The sequence below is a fragment of the Brachionichthys hirsutus genome, chromosome 21 (assembly GCF_040956055.1).
Source record: "Brachionichthys hirsutus isolate HB-005 chromosome 21, CSIRO-AGI_Bhir_v1, whole genome shotgun sequence".
Lineage (NCBI taxonomy): Eukaryota > Metazoa > Chordata > Actinopteri > Lophiiformes > Brachionichthyidae > Brachionichthys > Brachionichthys hirsutus.
In genome coordinates this window covers 7,321,836-7,341,507 of record NC_090917.1, presented here as the reverse complement: position 1 = coordinate 7,341,507, position 19,672 = coordinate 7,321,836, and the positions used below count along the sequence as shown (strand labels likewise).

General features: G+C 42.1%; 3 protein-coding genes across 4 annotated transcripts; 1 reads left to right on the top strand and 2 right to left on the bottom strand.

Annotated features, from left to right (window-relative positions):
* Positions 1-3,919: 3,919 nt before the first annotated feature.
* csdc2a (cold shock domain containing C2, RNA binding a) lies at positions 3,920-4,723 on the bottom strand. The gene is made up of 3 exons (XM_068754624.1): positions 4,536-4,723; positions 4,179-4,301; positions 3,920-4,082 (listed from the first exon to the last, which is right to left on the bottom strand). Exons 1-3 carry the CDS (start codon positions 4,721-4,723, stop codon positions 3,920-3,922), a joined length of 474 nt encoding a protein of 157 aa, XP_068610725.1.
* Positions 4,724-8,873: 4,150 nt separating this feature from the next.
* Positions 8,874-11,100, top strand: phf5a (PHD finger protein 5A). Its single transcript, XM_068754707.1, has 4 exons — positions 8,874-8,977; positions 9,291-9,314; positions 9,552-9,718; positions 10,942-11,100. The coding sequence occupies exons 1-4, from the start codon at positions 8,926-8,928 to the stop codon at positions 11,029-11,031; spliced, it is 333 nt and encodes a 110-aa protein (XP_068610808.1). The 5' UTR covers positions 8,874-8,925; the 3' UTR covers positions 11,032-11,100.
* Positions 11,101-12,241: 1,141 nt separating this feature from the next.
* On the bottom strand, positions 12,242-15,460 carry LOC137909933 (thyrotroph embryonic factor-like). Of its 2 annotated transcripts, none has more exons than XM_068754364.1 (4): positions 15,252-15,460; positions 14,443-14,799; positions 14,011-14,228; positions 12,242-12,974 (listed from the first exon to the last, which is right to left on the bottom strand). In XM_068754364.1, the coding sequence occupies exons 1-4, from the start codon at positions 15,370-15,372 to the stop codon at positions 12,759-12,761; spliced, it is 912 nt and encodes a 303-aa protein (XP_068610465.1). In that variant the 5' UTR covers positions 15,373-15,460; the 3' UTR covers positions 12,242-12,758. The 2 variants fall into 2 exon arrangements, with proteins under 2 accessions (XP_068610465.1, XP_068610464.1); XM_068754363.1 differs by having other exon boundaries at positions 14,011-14,231; positions 15,252-15,459.
* Positions 15,461-19,672: the final 4,212 nt, after the last annotated feature.

Genomic DNA, 19,672 nt, shown 5'->3' with positions numbered 1-19,672 from the left:
TACATACATGTTAAATGTTAAATGCCTCGGAAACAACTGAAACCTTTATTTTGTAGCATCTCAGGAAGTATGTTTTCCTCTTGTGTAACTTTTGCTGTGTTGACGGTACAGTTATAATTCATTTAATTAAAATGTCTAGGGTTTATTTTCCATGAGAACCTTCCACACAGGTGGGATTATTACTGAAAATACTGTTATAATCTGATCTGACCAAATGGTTAAGCCAACAGCTGGTGATTTTCTCGGATAATTGCCTTCTTTCTGGTTCACATCACGATAAATCTGATGCTGCAGTGCATAGTAAAACACTTCAAGCCGATACGTCCCATGAAATATGGCTGCAGTCTTTAAACACTGTGAAAACTAAACAAACACTCACTGCATGAATCCGACCAAAGTCCTGTCTTTCCTGGCTCATGATGCTGTTTACTTTCTTAATTTTGTGGCGTTGTTGACTTTTGTACCAATTTTTCTTCACAGCTGAAAATTATTTTACTTCAGTATTCAATTCAATTCAATTCAATTGAATTTTATTTCTATAGCGCCAGATGACAACAGAGAGTTGTCTAAAGGCACTTTACAGGAGTACCAGGGAAAGACAGAACCCAACTTGAGCCACAAGAGCAAGAACCATGGAGAAGGAGGCAAGGAAAAACTTCCCTTTACCAGGCAGAAACCTTGGACAGAACCATCATGGTGGACGGCCATCTGTCTGACCGGCTGGGTTGAGAAGGAGGGAGAGAGAGAGAGAATGAATGTGTCTAAATTTTACCAACATATTGTTCCAAACTTGTGGAATGTGATCGTTCAGCTTTCTTTTGCTCACTTGCAGTCGAATCCTTCAGTGATTATTGACCTTCTTAATTATCATGCATTCATGCACGTGGTGGGGTTTAAAGACAATAAATAATAAGAAGCAATGAACAACAGTTGAAGTTGAACATCCTATATCATGGTAAAATATACTCGTATGTGTTCTACAGTTCTAGCGCCATTACAGAAAGCCCAGGTAACTCCACCTGATCTTCAGTGGAGACTGAGGTTCACCCGCTGCTGACACCCAGTGGTGAAGTCACGGACCGACAGCAGTGCAGCTAGTACTGTAGAAGATACTCTGCAAAGTAGAGTCACTGTAAATACTATCAGGTGCACAACAGAGTAATATTCTGACAGCGTCGCTTTACTGAATAATATAGAAGATATTAAATAACATTATAAAATGGCTGACTCAGAAATACAACCAGTTCTGCATTCAGTTCTACCACTCACTACTACGGGTACATTTACTCCAATACTGTAAATACGAGGCACTCGCACCATAAATGAGTATTTTACTGTACTGTGGCTGTATACAACTTTAATTCTATATTCATTCTGGAGGTATAGTTACTTTAAAAGTTTTATTTTTATGACATTAGTTGATAACTATTAGTTATTAGTTCATAACTATTTCCCCAGTATTGATTAAGTAACTATTTCAATCACACTGGCTTTCATGTGAGCGACACTCCAGTCTCTGACTCAGGGTCGCTGCTTTGTCTTCTCATGAAGTTTTTCTTTTTTTTTTTTTTTTTGCCTCTTTGCTTGTGCTTTATGTAGTTCTCGTCCCCTTGTGGCAGCATCCATGGAGAAAAACACAACTTTCATGCATCGACTCAAGTGTTTAAAGTGAAAACAGATTTTCTCATTGAATTGGCAGGTTATTTATTGCAGGCAAGGGACAAACAAATGATAGATAAAGCCATTTCTTTCTGAAGCAAACCCTGACTAACACTTTATTTAAATATGCTGTTCGATCCAAACAGGTGTCTGAGACACTGGTACAAAGTTCGCAGCAGAACCGTTCTGCATGCAGGAGGGTTCTCAAAATAGCTGCCCCAGTTATTTTACTTCGTACTGTCACCGGTGAGGAAGAGACAAAACAGGATCAGAGTAAGTCATCAAAATAATGAACACATTTCCACACAGGTCTGTGATTGCAGTGTTACATTTTATGCAAACTGTAGCTTAATGACAGAAGATGTGGTGTCACAGTGATTTGACAGTTTGTCTTATTTTATGATTAAGTCACGCTCATGGCCAAAAACATAAAGATGCATAGAAGACCTGATGAAGCTTCCCTGTGGGCTCGCCTGCCATAATGCATGAAGAGAATCAAGTTTACAACAAACAGTTAAGATGCGTGTGACATCCCATATTTAACAATTCAATCTAAGGTTTGTGTATAAATTAGAAGCACGGCAGTAGCAAAGGGATATTAATAAGGTAGTCTTATTAGACTGAGGTTGCAGTGTGTTCAAATATGCTTAAATTAACACAGATACTTATAAATGCAGCGTTTGAATAGCCTCATGGTTTCCTCGTTACAAATGAAAATAAATAAGTCAATAAATAAATAGTGTTTTTAAAATTACACCAGGAAGCTTTTGCTGCTGCTTTTCTTTCAGTCTTTCACAGTAATGTATCAAACGTACTAAAACTACCAGTATTTATATTTGATCTGAAAATAAAATCCACGGTTTCTCCTCCTCAGCTCAGAATTCCTCCTGAAATGTTCACATTGCTGTTTAATTCCTGTTTCAGTTTGCTTTACTTGGCTGCTATTAAGGTCTGCTCATTAATTCTTCGTCTTTATTTGATAAGGTTTAGATGGGATTTTAGGAACACGTTTGATATTTTGGGGAACACATTTGTTCACATTCTTGTTAACATTCATATAAAGCTCTCTCGGCCATTTAGCTAAGTCCAGGCAAAAGAGGTTGTAGCTTAAGCTACATTATAGATTTTGTATGGCGATAACATAAATAAAGTGGTTTCAGATTTAGCATTCAGGTATTTAACGGGCATCAATCCTCCAATCTAAATCTCTGCAATAAAATAAATGAGATTAATTCCCAAAATATCAAACTATTAAGGTTATTTTACTAAAGTTCACAACTGTAGGTAGAGAACTGCTGACTTAAGCCTTTCCTTGTGACACATGCTTTATTAGCTTTCTAATCAGACTGTGTTTTTGCACATCTGTCCAGTAATCCCTCCATCATCTGTCTCGCTTTCCCGGTCACCCTCACAACCTCCTGGTCTGGCAACCAGCCGACATCCAGCTGCAGTCTCTGGCGCTACGATTTAGAGCTGGCCACAATAACACTGGATTTCTACATTTGTATAGTAAGACGTGAGCCACTCCTTATCTACGGAACCCGAGCAGCTCCTGAGGAAAGAACGCATTTAGATATTTAGCTTCCTTTCCACTGTATGTGGAAATAGTTTTGATTTTCTGAAGGCAGTGCGATGAAGGCAATTCTGATCAGCGGTCACGTGAACCCAAACCTGATCACAGACAGGATCAGGTTTCTCCATCTGCTGTTGTAAACAGAGACACAATATGGCTAAACGTGAACATTTGTCAATTGGATGTTTGTCACATGACTTTTGGCAGTGGGACAAGATATGAACAAACTGAAAGTGAGATTCCACTGATCCGGCGCTTAAAATCCTCCAGTCTGCAGTTTACCATGGCGAGCATGGGAGTAAAGGATCCATTTATTCACTCTCTACAAAATCCTGTCTCATCCAGAAGTTGCTTCTTGGCAAACAACCACCGATTCCTCAGCTAAGAGAGAAACAAAATGCAACCTCAAAGCTGCAAACCCTAAATCTTAGTTCCAATGTTTCAAACTCAAAAGTAAAAACATTCTCACCCAAATGATGAGACCGAAACATCCAAACCTACACATTTACATTCTTAAGTTCCAAAGATAACCTTTGTACTTAAACATTCACAGAAATCCCTTCGTAATGAAGTCGGCTCAGGCCGAACTCAGCTCCAGTACCAAATATCACTTTCCAAAAACCTTAAGCACAAAATGAAACCCAAATCCCCCTTTGCCTTTCCGGCCTTGCAGCCTGGGGCGCTGGTCTACGAGCTGAGGATCTGACCGGACCAGGTCTCGTGCTTGGTGCCGGGGTTCTGGTGGGTGATCACCACATCGACAGCTTGGATCTTCTGGTTCTTGGGAGGGATGGGACACACCTTGTACATGACCTCGTCCCCTTCCATGGGCACGTACTCTCCCTCAATGCTGTCCGGGGAAAACAATCACTCATTGAGATCATTCGTAGTTTAGTAAAATAAAATAAAAAAAATAGCTTTGCATTGTATGAATAGGAAAACTCACTCAGAGATGTGGACAAAAATGTCCTCTCCTCCACGGGAGGGGTGAATAAATCCATGACCCTGAGACCGGGAGAAGTTTTTACACACCCCTTTAAAAACTGGACCTGATTTAGCTCGAGCTGTCCTGCAGAAAAAGGACAAATATTTTCAAGCCTTTTCATCACCACAAAGGTTGAATGTGACATTATATCATCAAATGAAAGCTAAATCAAGGACGGCGTTATTTATACGTCGTAGAACCTATGACCAAAACGGCGAAACAAGAACTCTTAGTAGTACTTACAATCATTAAGTACCGTAAATACAATGGACGACAAAACAGGATGTAAAGGGACGAAGACCTCGCTCTTCTACTCACGCTGAGTATGTGCGGGTGCGTTTGGTGGGCAGGGGGCTGTGCAGCTCGCCGGCCTGTGGCGGTTTCCTCTCTCTCTCCCAAACCCGACTGCCTTCCCTCAGGAAGGGGAAGGAGAGCTGCAGGGGGGGTTGGGGGGAGGTCAGTGGCAGTGGGTGGTCTGCCAACGAGGCAGCATCGGGGTCTGACATCTTTACTGGGCACCGGTTGGTACTTTTTTAGGCCTCCACTGATGCTATGCGAGGAGGAAGGAAAGGTAGGAGGGTCACACCTCCAGCATGGCAAGCGTGGAGAAAGTTCAGAGGGGAGGGCTGATAGAGGAAGGGGTGGAGCGACAGATCCCTGGAGGTGGGGAGAGAAATTACATGTTGATAGACATCAAACTGTGACATGAGACTGTTATTTCATCTTAAGCTGCACCAATCTGCTTCTTGTTGGACTCATAAAAATCAACCAGACATCCAAGAAGCTGCACATTTTTATGGCAACACCGAGCTTTGACATACATTGTTCTTCTTCTGTACATTTACACCAGTTCGGTTTACACGCTAGCCTGCAGGTCTGAGCTCGATGCTGACCGATCCGGGATCCCTGCCCACATTACCGTCAGCGTGTTTGAACTGAATCCATCTGACCCATTTCATCTAAACCATCTAAATAAAAGCGTCTCTCATTAGTCTTAAAGGGAACCCCGACTAGAGCGGCATGTTAGCGCTACATGATTTATTTTGCTGTCAGTAAAATGAAAAAAAAATAATTTCAAGATTTTTGTACAAACTTATTTTGCATGTAGGTCGCCGTTGTTGTTTACGCCGCAATGCATTCTGGGTGTGACGTCAAATGTTTTGGAATGTGGCAGCGCTCTGATAGCAGTGACAACAACTAAACCCATATAGCGCTGTGTGTGTGTGTGTGTGTGTGTGTGCGCGCGTGTGTGTGTGTTAAGTTTTGATGTAGAATCCTTCACTTCTCTCTGAGATTAGTGTGTTTGAACAGAATAATTGTTCAGGTTCTCCAATAATGACTGTACATGAATAACATTGTGTTATTCATAAATTAAAAATACATTTAAATCACCGTTTTAGGTATTTTCCCCTCCTCTAAACAAAACAAATAGTATCTAAAGGAGGAGGGAGAGCTTTGAGAGAAACAACATGGACAAATGGACGATGTAAATATCACACTTTGGAAGACAAACAGTCTTGAAAGACAATTTTTCTTGTAACTCAGTACTGGAAAATCAAAATATAGGAAATCCAAAGAAACACAAGATTATTTAATTTAGAATCAAGCAGCACTGTGAAATTGTAGTATGTCCTTTTTGACTTAATTTGCTTTAACCATTGCACGTCCTGCAAGGCACATGGGCAAACTACAATGACAATGCTGATCAATATGCTGTGCAGCCCTGGTTTAAATCTTCATCACCTGATGCTCGCAAAAATGCCTCATTGATGGTCCAGGTTCCATCTCGTATTGATTTCAGCCATCAGCTGAGGATTAATATATCTCCTTTATGTCGTCTTTCAGTAGCAGCACAGAATATATAATGAAGACAACAAGAACGAGACCCCATTACAATAAGATATGACTGGAGAAAACAAATTAGGGATTAACAAACAGTTCGGACAGTATTTTGGGAATATGTTTTAATTCCATTCACTTAACAGTTCATAAGAAAACCTGAGGACTTATTCTAAAAACTAGAAGCACGGTGGCGCAGTGGGAAGCGCTGTTGCCTCACAGCAAGGTCACAGGTTCGAATCCAATTTGAGGCCTTTCTGTGACGATTACGAGGGTTCACTCCGGGTTCTCCGGTGTCCTCCCACCACCCAAAACATGCAAATTAGGTCAATCGCTTACGCTAAATTGCCCGTATGTGTGTGTGTGTGTGTGTGTGATTGTCTGTACCCCTGCTGGGATGGGCTCCAGCACGACCCGCAAATGGACAAAGCGGTTCAGAAGATGAATAAATGAATGTAGCTTCACAAGATGTTGTCTTTTTTACTTTACATTTATCAAAACTGTAAATTAAAACAACACGTTAGACAAATTATATGAGTGTTAATGTTTCAGATTTGTATTTGTTGATTCTGTGATACCAACCACTAAGAGAAGAACTAGTGATGTTATTGTTTTGGTCATGTGATGCAGTTCTTCCATACGCAGAAATCAATGGAGGACTCCCAACCATGTAGAGTGTGTTGTTGTTGTTGTTGTTGTTGTTTCATGTGTTTCCGGGCTTGAATTCCCTCAGGTACTCATAAATGTGAATTGGGACAGAAGTGGTTTCACATCATCAATAGATGAAATCAGATGGGAACAGTGACATCACTTCTCTAAACACTCGTTCATTTCACTACAGAGTTAGTATCTTCTGATCGATTCTGTTCTGTAGGAGGACACCATAATGAGTCTTTAAAAAAATCCACTTGTCCCTGTGACAGCTTTAAAAAGGGGGATTATGATAACATGAGGTTTAGGATGGATGCAGCTGTAATCTCTGCTTTATAATCTCATTGAGTGTTTCTTTTAGCCACCTGGTATCATGTCGGGCGGTGTCGATGCGGTGATGATGAGCTCACAGGAGAGAGGATCGGATTCCACAGCTGATGGATTACAAGGCATAAAAATGAACCCTAAATAATTCATCAGCTCCTCCTTTACCGGTCCTCTTAGTAGACCATGATTCTGCTGCGCTTCATAGTCAGATGAAACTTTAAAATGACAAACGCAACCCGGTTAAACGCAGGACGCTGTGTCTCTGTGTGTCTCTGTGTCCTCTGCATCAGCATGGAGGACACGTCTGCACACAAACACAGACAGCAGCTTATTTAAACCTTATTTCCTATTTCTATTTCACTGCCCTCACATGCAACTCAATGAATTTACAGTCTGCCTGCCGTTCACCATTTCCTGTCCCCTCTTACCCTTCACGTATATTCATTTACAGTTTCTATTCTCATTGTGAGCTCTGTATGGATTTTGAATTTAAAGGGTGTGATGGGAGGATTAAATAATTCACTCCAGATGAGAAGCCCTTCAGGCGGCTTGTTTCCAGAACAGCAAAAGGACGCGCACAAGGTGCCAGAAATCAACACAGACGCTGTGAATGATGAAGACCTGCTGCACCGCAATACACGCACACACACGCACACACACACGCACTCACACAAAAGGTAAGACATTAATAACCACCATCGATTACCTTTTAAATGCGCCTATCAGCTGTCGGTCAGGCGATCAGCGGTTTAGTCGTGAGATAATGTGATACAATGGAAGCCGGTCGAAGCGGCGGGGCCGTGCGTGGAATGGTTAAGTGGTTGTCGGTGTGAATGGGGCCCACGCGCACGCGCACGCAGGCTGGATGACGCGGGAGGGTGGGGGGCTCCGCCACAGGACAGAACGCTCTTTGTTTTCTTCATGGCTGCATGGAAAGCATCTTTATTCCGTCTACTTGAGATTTAATTTAATAGATATAATATTCACATGGTGATTTACACTCATTGTGTGTGTGGAGGCCATGAAATAAATCTGTGTCACTAAAGATTTAAAGATTGTTTTAAAGGTTGTTTTAAAAGCATACGCTATACTTCTTCGGGGTATTTTTTCAGGGTGACTGAAAAAAGCAATGCAGTGCAAAAAAAATAAAAAAAAATTAGTGCAAAAAAAAAACTAGCGTGCATTTTGCTCTTACCCCATAATAGCTTAGTACTGGATAGAAATCATAAAATCCACATTCAATTCCAATTTGAAGTTCCATTCCAATGTAAATATCTCAAAATAGATAAATGCCAAGGACTGAATATCACTGACTCGTAGGTGACATTAACCATAGGCCACCGTTGCTATAGTCCCCTAAAATCCAGCAAAATAAAATCAGACGATGTCAATTAATTTATTACATCCCCACAGACAAAACTTTGCTTGAGACATAACTTGGAAACTCCCATTCTTACTTTTTCCTTTTTTTTTTTTTGGTAATACAAACCTTCTCTGTTCTCTGGTACCAGATACTGATACTGATTGACTTGATCTGTGCACTGGGCAGAGCCGGTTTAATGGCACTGTGTAATGACAACAAAGTGCTATTCTATTCTATTCTATTCTATTCTATTCTATTCTATTCTATTCTATTCTATTCTGATACCTAACAGTTATAGGGACAAGATGTTCCTTATTTATTTTTCTTTTAAATGTAGAAGTGAAAATTATTTTTATTCAATGATACTTATTTAGACAATATGTTTATAAAGGAATTCCATGTGACCCAAACGTTTACGTCTATTCTTCCACTGCCGCTAAGTGGCAGTAATACAACTCTTCACATGAAGTTTATGGGGCAAAGTTCAAAGTTCAAACAACCGAGCCGCTATTCTTACGTTAGCTAAAAATGGCTAAACATCATCCCGATTTGATCTTCTGCAGAAAGCAAGCCGGTGTCGGTATGTTCTAAACATTTTCTGATTCTAAAATGTTAAATATGTTTTTCCCACGCAGCCTCTGGTTTTTCGTTTCAAGTGTTCTTTCACTTGAGGCAAGGTTAGCCAACTTGCTAAAGACAACAGCATGGGTTTCATTGAACGAATGTTAGCTTTAGCTTAGCTTAGCTTATTTTAGGCTTGTCCACAAATCTAAGTAAATATAGTTTTATAGTATCACATTATATAATTTATCGTATCGACAGTGGGCATTACTGTAGGGTGAGTAAAGATAAATGTATGGACGCACTGAATTGTTTTTCTTTCTATTCCTCAGCTATCGGGAGACTTTGCGAGAAATGTAAGCGTTTCCATTTATCATTTATTTCATATTCTGTGACAATATGTTCGGGAATCCTGTGGCTGCTGTGTTTTCACCAAACCTAAAACGATTACTTTTGTTCAGCTGTTTCTAAATAGCCAATGTTCTCGGTTAAATCGCTTTTTTTTTTTACTCCCCTGTGATTTGCTGGAGGCTTTCAGTCTCGATAACTATAGAACATCTGTACAGATGCATAAACCACCTTCCTTCTCCCAGGTGATGGAAAATGCGTCATCTGCGATTCGTACGTGAGGCCATGCACGTTGGTGCGCATCTGTGATGAGTGTAACTACGGCTCCTACCAGGGCCGCTGCGTCATCTGCGGAGGGCCCGGAGTATCTGATGCCTACTACTGTAAAGAGTGCACCATCCAGGAGAAAGATGTGAGCGTGCCTGTGTACACGCATGTATTTATTTAGAAAAGGTTTTTGAATATTGGTTTGAACAATTTACACGAGATTAAAAACAAAATAAAACGGAAGCCACAATAGAGCCTCCCTTTCCCCATTCCTGCCTCAGGAAGGGTAAAAAAGGGAGGCACACACAAGATGGGTGAAGACATTACATGAAAGGTAGCAGACATCTTATTGTTTTTAATGCGATTAGCATCATAATCTTGTTGGCATCTCATGGTTGATATAGAGCAAAGATATCAAAGATTCCAAGGCTTCGCTAACATCGCAGTTCACCAGAATCTAAGAAAGGGGTTCAAAGATCCTGAAATTTTGCACATCTCTTTCCCAAAATGTCATTTTTTTGAAGGACAAGACTCTTTACGCCAGTGACCGACAGAAGGACAGAGAGAGAGCTCAAATATCTTGCCTGTATTGGGCATACATTTATGCTTTCCTTGTGTTTGTTGTTTAAAGCACAATTTGCTGGGCACATATTAAGAATACATAGTTTAGGGCCGTTAGGACTTGTGTTTAAAGTCATTTGAGATATGCATGTGCCACGGGGCTGTTCTCCATTACATTTGACACAGCTATGAGGAATTATGGGTTTGACTTTTTGAGCAGATCTCACTCCACTCTGAGATGCTTTCTTGCAAGCCAATTATCCAGTGAGTTGTATTTCAGTATAATCTTTCTGGCTTTTCACCACTGCAATCATTCACTGAAACATTTTCTAGTTTGGATAAGGAAGGGTGTAATTCAGATCGTATCCGTGCAAAAACAAAACCCCTTAACTGCGACAATTTAAAATGTGAGTGAGTAAAAGATCTTAATTAGAGTTTTTCCAAAAGTTTGTTTTCATTTTAGAGATCTGCAGTCTTATTGATACCCTTTCTTACCCGTATTTTGAAGCCACAGTCTCTCTTTGAAAGGAGAAAAGCTATAATTGTAAGAGGTGAGATGCCCCCCCCCCCCCCCGTACATTGACTGCAATGTTAACAAAAAGTGATCCAGAATCCAGGATCTTTTCTGGATCATCACTGAAATGTTTTCATTTATTCCTGGTAATATTCCCAACATTCCCTGAACGTTTCGGCGAGATCCGTCCGTTATGTTTTGCGTTATCTCGCTGACAGACAGACAGAACCTCTTTGGCAGCGATAATCTACAGCAACAATTTATTTAAACATTTCTTCTTCTCTGTTTTGCAGCGAGACGGCTGTCCCAAGATTGTGAATTTGGGCAGCTCTAAAACAGATCTGTTTTATGAACGGAAGAAGTATGGCTTCAAGAAGAGGTGAAGATGCTGCACGTCTCCTTGGACTTGTTGTTTTTGAAAACATGCTTGGACTCATCAATAAAATTCTCTTTTATAGTTATGTCCACGTGTCTGTTTTGAATGTTGAATTCGATAACTTTGAGTTTAACTCAAAGAAACGACTAAAGTTTATTCACAAGGTAGTCTAATTACCGTAATAAAAATCATAATTACTGTATCTGAAACCTACTTTCATGTTTTATTGGCGTTTACTGCGGATTCAAGCTTCAGTTTCTTCGGAAAATATTTAAAACATCCACATATAAAAGAATCAAAATGTTTTACTTGCAGATACTTAATGCAAGATAAAGTATGAGCCTCCATTTTAATCAGACATTTCATTTGGGATAACAGCTGATGCTGAAATTGAAGTCCTGTTTTCATCCCACAGAGGTGACCCTCAGTTCAGAGACGGTAATTGTTTTAAAATAATGGTTCTAATTACGTTAATTGATCCTAATCTTTACTGGTGTTCAAAGATTTGACCTGCAGTTGAAGATAACAAATCTGTGGTAAAACCGACAGGGAAATGGTCTCGGGTGGGAAAACATCAATTTGATCAAGAACAGACTGCGAGTCAGCGAGTCTGCAGAGCGTCTCCACTGTTCTGACATCAGCTGTGCACCGGCTGATGAAATAACCCCCCCAATTCAACCGCTACCCTCCATTTAGCAAATCTTCATTTGATCGAGGTAGAATATTTTAGCCTGCTGCTAGCCCTGATTTTATTTTATGATGGAGCCCTATAAACTCACTTCCTGTTTAGAGCTACAAAATGAAATGACTACAGGAGAGCGTAGTAAATTGGAGATTATCCCTGCGGATATTTCTCCATGTTGGCTTGAGGTCATCCGAGTGAACCTCTCACAGTTTGATCCTAAAGAAACACTCATCAGAACAGGGGCTTCCTTAACACGGCTTTTTTTTATTATTTCTGTACAATACAAATAAGATAACCACACTGAAAATTCCAACATAAACCTTAAATGAAACTCATAGATGGAACCAGGAACTTGAAAAACAACCTTAAATCGACCTGTTGAAGGTTAAACCAGAAATCTCTTAATACCACATAAAGCTTTAATAATATAAAACACATTTTCTAGTCTGCAGGTTTCGCGGCACAAGAGCCAACGTGTGTGCTATGAAACTGATCCGCTTTTTAAAAGCATGGAGACCACTTTGCATAAAAAAAAAATACCATTATTGAATCTATGTTTTCTATTTTTAAATTATATCTATGAAAGCGCAGAAGCAAAAGAAAAAGTTCAAGAAAATAATCCTGGCTTTAGATCACTCCTTTTAATAACCTACGAATGTGTTGCATTCAATTCAATTTGATTTCTGTAGCGCCAGATCACAACAGAAAGTCATCTCAAGGCACTTTACAGGATTAGCAGGGAAAGACAGAACCCAACTTGACCCACAAGAGCAAACAATGAAATGGCTTTTTAGCTCTGGGGCTTCCATGTTAGACAAAGACGCCCAAGTCCAGAGGCTGAGGGACAGAAGCGGAACAGATCCATCCACCAAAACATCGTGAAACAATCGGTTCTCCCCGTAACACCCCCGGCAAACACCATGGCATCAACGGATCTGGTATTTGCAGGATAAACCGTCTCTGAACCGCAGAGTGAAACCAAACGGACCCGTTCCGTCTGCTGGATGGACGTCCAGTGACGGTTTGATGCATTTGCATTTCACAGCCCCTCATAGTGGCCCAAACGTGGCCTCGTAGTGACCCACGACCTTCCTGCTGCGGTCACACTCCGTCCGTAGCTCGGCGACCTCTGCGCGCAGCGCCGCGTTCTCCCGCTCCAGGAAGGCGGCTCGGACGCCGATCTGGTTCTCCTTCAACCTGCGGGCCTCGCGCGAGCGTTTGGCGGCCACGTTGTTCTTATTCCTCCTCCGCCAGTACTTCTCATCCTGGGGGGGGAAGCAGCAGAGCGACAGCGAGATTCAAACACAGCCGGCGGCTTGTTAGGTAACGGCGTCTGGTTACGGGAAACCGCCGGCAGCCAAGCTCTTTCAAACAAAACTCGAGTTCACAAAGCGGACTGGGAGGGAAGGGAAACATCGATTTGATCATTTAATTCTGCCGAGTCACCGTGAGCCTGCAGAACTTCACTCAGAGTCCCACCACGTGAATCGAATGTTCGTCGCTCCTCCTCTGGCATCGGCTCAAGGAAACCGGTGAAATTGTTACGTTCCGTTTCTTGAAGGAAATAATATTTTGTGGACAAAATGACATTTCTAGAATTGTGCAGCACAATAAGGTTTTTAAACGGTTCTTTGAACACACAGTAATACCTCGACATACTACACGCGAGTAGAATTTGTTCCTGGACCGAGCTCGTAACTCAAATCACTTTTATGCCAAACCAATTTTTCCCATATAAAATAACTGAAAACTATTTAATCCGTTGCGGCCTTCTAAAAATAGCAAAATAAACATTTAATTGCTTTAAAGATACACACACATAATAAATGATATATAGTGTTACTGTAATATAGACACTATACCATAATTGTACTTTACACGTACTCTTACATAAACCTCGACATGGAAACTTGAGATACGAGCAACTTCCAGATGCCGCTGCTAAATATCTATTTTCTTGGAGGTTGTAGGCTCCAGATAATAATAATTATTATTTATTTTGGTACTAATTGTCACTCTTCTATGGGCTTATTTTTTTTTTAGCAACATATCATGTAACCCCGACACAGTCCTGACGTGTGAAAACTCACAGGTGAATGTTATGTTGGAGAAAATCTGGTCGTTTTTCAAAATAAAACACCCGTCAGACTCGAACAATCAGTCCGACAGAAATGATAGAAATGATTTCTTCTTTCGGCGGGGCCCGGTAACAAGTGCCTGATGGACCGGTACCGACCCAGTACAGGTTACAGTAAAACAAAGGACTGGACCCCCAGGCCCCGGTTCCCCCCCCCTACCTACCTTCTGTCCTTCAGGGACAAACACCTTCTTGGCCTTTTTTATCATCGGTTGTGGCTTCAGCTCATCCTCGGTGAACTTGTGTTTGCGGGGGTCAAACAGCGCCCCCCCGGGCACGCTGGACAGGACCAAGTCAGTGGGATCTGGCTCGTAATCGACGTCGACTTCAACCTCCTCTGGGCCGATGGGCTCCGGGACCGCTGGCCGCGTATCCGTGGTTACTTCTGAAGATGAAGGTAGGAACTGAAGGTCAGCGACATCAGAAATATGAAAGCATTTATTTTAAACAGCTCAAGAGTGGCTTAATGTCCACCATAACACAACAAAGCGTCTTCAGATCACCGCCGTCGGTCTCTGGCGGGACGCGTTCAAAGACCTTTTTCTTTTCCGGGCCCCCCCGCCCCTCGGCGTTCTGCTCGTGCACCCTCTACTCACCCTCGGCGACGTCCGCGTCGCTCTTTGCGAGGACCGCCGCTTCTTCTTTACAACAGTCCAACGTCTGAAGCGGCAGCAGCGAGCCCACTCCCGTCGCCTTGGTAACCTCTAGATTCTTGGTTTCCGTGGCACTTCCTTCTGGACCGTCTCTTTGGGTGTCCTCGTCAGAGAAGTTCGGGACGCCGTTCTCCATGAGGAACTCCTCCAGGTCCATGTACTCCAGGTGGAAGTTTTCCCCGTCGTAGGGGATGGTTTTCTCCCAGATGGCGGGGGTCAGGGCGGCTGAAGCCCCCACATCACCGCCCCCCCCACCCTGGTCAGCATCATCTCCCAAACACAGCTTTACTTTGTCGGTGTCTGAAACACATCGGAGATACACAAAAGACGGTTTTAAAATTTGATAAACTTTCATTTCTCTCTACAAATAATTTACATTGAGAAAAATCAATCAGGCACCAAACAGGTCTAAAGAAATCCTCCGTGCTCTACAAAAGAGTTTTTGGGTGGAAAGGCGCTTCGCCCACTTATCAGAAGGCTGATTGATCCCAATGCAGAGATCAATAAAAGAGTTCTCAAAATAAAAATCAAATACTTCATCATGAGACAAATACATCAACAAAATACTACAACTTTGATCTTAAGGGAACGTCTGGACGAGTCACGCTGCTTTAACTTCCTGCCTGACGTCACAGCGCGTCGCTTCCACACCCACGGATCGATCACATATTGGGAGTCAATCACGGGTTAACGTCGCTCACATCTACACACCCAGAAGCATTTGTTTTTAGGATAGAAGCATCAGGACGTACCATCGTCGCCGTCCAGCATATGAGGAGGAGGCGTTTCCATTAGTTTCTTCAAAGCCACCGGGAACGAGCCGCCGGTCCCGGAAGCGGATCCCAGCCCGATGAGAACCGGGTATCCCGACATTTCCCTCCGGTTGCTATCGATGCCTGAAACACGAGACGACGTCGGATTCTGTCCTTGTTCAGGCTCTCTCTCTCGATTTAAATCCGCAAAGTAGATCTCCGCTCGGTAATTATTAGGGGAGGCGGAGCTACACTACGTAGCCAATGGCGGGCGGGCAAATACGAGTTAGCTGAGCTCTAATTGGTTGACCGAGTTATTATTGTGTATAATTGTTGTCCATCCATCTTGTCTGTGTCGGTCACATGCAAGCACACGTGCCTCGGTCGACCTTACGTGTTGACCAACAGCGACCAATGAGGCGTGAATATGTCCCCGTAGACCCGCCCCCCTGCCCTGCCCTTCTTCCGGTTCAGATGGAGCGACTGCAACTTTGCAAAGTAAACACGAAGCATAAGCCTTTCTGTGTTTATAACAAAGGTCTGAGTTCGAAGTTACTCTGGACTGTATTCTTTATAAAGCTTTGATTTAAAACACACTAGGTTTTTTTCCATTTATTTATCGAATCGAAAATGAAATCGGTGTTATCGAGCGTCACTACTGACACTAGGTAAGAGTCGGGAGCCTCCAAATTTAAATAGGTCACATACACAAGTTACTTAACAAAGTCCGCCCACAGGGCCAGTCCAGCCAATCAGGAAAGTGGTTTCTTCTAGTAATCATTAGATTGGTCACTGGGTCTATACATGACAGAGCTGACACCCAATCGCGAGCCGTGCCTGGATTACGGAGGGAAAACAACAACAACACTGTTACCTAATGAAGTGGGTCATACAAGCTACGTACACAAAATGTTCAAAACGCAAAGGTAAATTAAGTTAAAGGTTTTTAAAGTCAGACTATTCATTAAATAAATGAACTGACAGATGCATAATTAAATACATTTTGCTTAGACGAGCATTTATTATAATGTTTACTTACTTATTCCTGTCTACGACTAAGAAATGGAAGAGTAAATGCATCGTATCAGGTCGCCTACAAAACAATCTGTGCTTCAACAAACACAAGACGCAAATCTTTCTAAAACAGCCCATTTATTAAATGCTTTCAAGAGATTTGGTCCACTTGTGTGATCATGAACTTCCAACCAGGGAGGAGAAAAGTCAAGAAGATAAAACAAAGCAGTTAAAAAAAAAAAAAAGACCCCCCCCCCCCCACACTTATTACAACCCTGGCTCTGATTGATAACCTACATTAAGGCGTTTGTATGGCTGTGTAGGGGCGCGCTGAGAATCAAACAACACCAATGTCCTGAAAGGGACATTGTCATTTCGTTAAATCTGAGTAACGGGGCAGAAATCACAGCTGATGTCCAAAAGCCTCTGTTCTCAGGGGACATAAAAATATCTCAAGTCAGGATGTGGCTCCATGTTCGACACATAATGTGAATATTAGCCGTATTATGGCTAATGAGAGACTCAGCGTCTTTTACTGAACCCAATAGCTTGAATTTGCGATGAACAGAGGTGAACATCACCGACCACAAAAACCGGCTCCACCATCTCTTATCTAAATGACCTTATAGGAGTGTCTAAGTATTATATTAGGTATCAGGTATTATATACTGTTTATAGTAGGGATGATTACACAATAGGGGTATGTATTATCTTATAGGTGAAGTATATTGAATAAGGCGGAGTATGTAGTATACGGGAGTATGTAGACTACTCTGTATGCATTCGTTTCCAGATCTGTCGCCGCTTTGTAATTCAATTTAACCACAACGAGCACAGAACAGGCAGTGAGCGTCGAGCTGTGTCGGTAGGATCAACACTGTAAAGGTGTATTCATCAATTATCTTTACCCTTTTTGTCAGAGCCCAATGGGTAATTTAGACAAACCGCAGCTGACCCCCGACATCTACCGCTGTAGGATCAGAAACTCAGGCACCTAAGATCACAAGGTGGGCTTCTGCTCACTGCCCGCCCCCCCCCAGACAGCTCTCCGGACTGCTGCATACACAGATGCATATTTACGGTCAGATATTATATTCATACATGGATGGATACATATATAAAGAAAGTTATACATTGCAATTAACGTACATATATCAATAGCATATAGAGCAGAAATAGTCAATAGACAGCAATCATTATCGTCATCATATTCATCATAATACTATAGTAAGTTCCCTCAAAGATGCTAAAAACCTGGGCTGTTCCAGACGAGGACTCATCAGCCATCCTGCAAACCGCCGCTGATCGACCAGCAAAACGGACCCAAGATCAAATCTTAACCTCGGCTCATCATTCCTGAAGGTGAAACATCCCGTTCGTTACACTTTGATGTTCACCCCCAACCGACCAGAAGGATTCTGGTCGCATCGGCTTTTTGAAATGCTCTTAGGTACCGGGCTGAGGGTAATCGGGGGACAACCCCCCCCCCCCTCATTCAATCATGTTCTGCCCAAACTCAAAATAATCCCTTATGCAACCCCCTTTTTAGGAACCCCCATCTGGAACAACCCACACAAAAGGAAAATTATAAAAGAATCTTAAAAAGAATAAAATAACTATAGTTGTCTAATTCAGTGATACATGTCATATAGCAATACCTCAATAACAAGATTATTTTATGTAATTAATACAGGTTTCAGATTATACTTATTAAGCTTAACTGCTACGTTATCAATCATTAGTAGTATACCATTATTTGGAAATATGTATAGTTTGTGTGTATATGTATCTGTATATAGACATAACGCCATTGTATCTCCATTCATATTAAAGGCTAGAAATAAGATGGCAATCCTGCCTCCGTATTCGTGTGTGTGTGCGTTTATGTTAGTGGTGTGTGTTGTTCAGGCACAATGTTGGGTGTGAATCCTCTCCCTGCCTAAAGCGAGCGTGTTGGATGTACAGCGAGAGGAGATCGCCGCTGTGGGCGTGGAACTGGTTCACAGTGAAATGATGACCCAAATTCAACTGAAGCGGCAGCACGTCCTCACTTTCAAATATTCTCACTATAAATTATACAAAAATACACTCTTCCTAAGTTACTTTCTCTCTCTTTTTTTTTATTGTTCTAAAATGATCATCATCCAGACATTTTATTCTTAAATTATTACAAATATTCCATATTTTTTCCACAATTGAAGTCTTTCTGAAGGTCTTTATTTTCACCGTTCTGAAGTCAAGCTGAGGTCATCATTTAGGAACGGGCATCTATCGCCTGAACTAAGCTAGAGAGCATCTCCAGCCGGGAACCGGCACGTAGCAGCAACTTCTCTGCATCCATCTCTGCCGGCTGCTTCCCCAGCTCAGAGTACTTGATGGTGAACAACGTGCAGGTCGCCGTGGCAACAGCTGCTACGTGCCACGCGTACTCCAGCCACAGGTGACTTTGTAACTCCCTTTGTCCCGTTTGTGTGAACCTGAGAGGAGCTGCCATTTCCACACGATTTAACTCACCTAGATATCACCAGATAGCAAGTACAGCGTTTATACTCGAGCAAGTATCTGCCTGTATGTTCATCTTATGCAAGAGTTTAAGCTATTAAAGGGCTTTTTTTTTTTATTTCAGTAAAGGAGAGAAGAAAGCCGTCATGTTACATTAGTTTGTTTTGGAGCATTACATTCCACAACCGCAGCTGTGATTGAAATGATTACCGGTAATGTCCGCGTTTAAAGGCCCATACAGGCATTACATTCATGGCAGACAACATGACAAGGAAGTAAAATGAGCCTCACTTTATGCCCATGAGGGTGGGAGAGTGGTTGTGATTGAAGCGCGTCTACCTCTCACATTTCATGTCTCTCTTTCTCCTCCTGGCATTTAGCACTCCAAATTTCAACTCAAAGTGTACGAGTGCTGCGCTGCGATTTATTGTCACCAAGCAGAAATGTTTAGAGCTGCGACCAGCGCGCTCAAACAGCTGCTGCAGTGCTGCGAGGAGGGAGAAGGCAAGGAAAACATCACAATAAAGAGGAGACACCCTGTTCAAAGAGCTTTAGGGAATAATCAGTAGTTTTTTTTAGTCAATTTAAAACTACTAGTCTGCGTAATAGTTGTGGTGTGATAAGCTGAATGGACACCCGCAGCTTGCTGTATGTAACTGCAGCAGGATATTAAACAACGCAAATATCAAGTCCTACAAAGCTTTCTTTTAATTGGTGCCTGTGATTTGTGTATCTATGTGTGTGTGTGTGTGTGTGTGCGTGTGTGAGGGGTCAACCATCATCTGCGTGTGAGTTTGCTTTCACACTGCTGGCTAGCTGCTGGAGGACTGCTGAGATGACAGACTGTTGTAGCCGGTGTAGCAGGCCCGTCGGAGTCCGTCGGCTGCTTCCGTTCACACAGACGT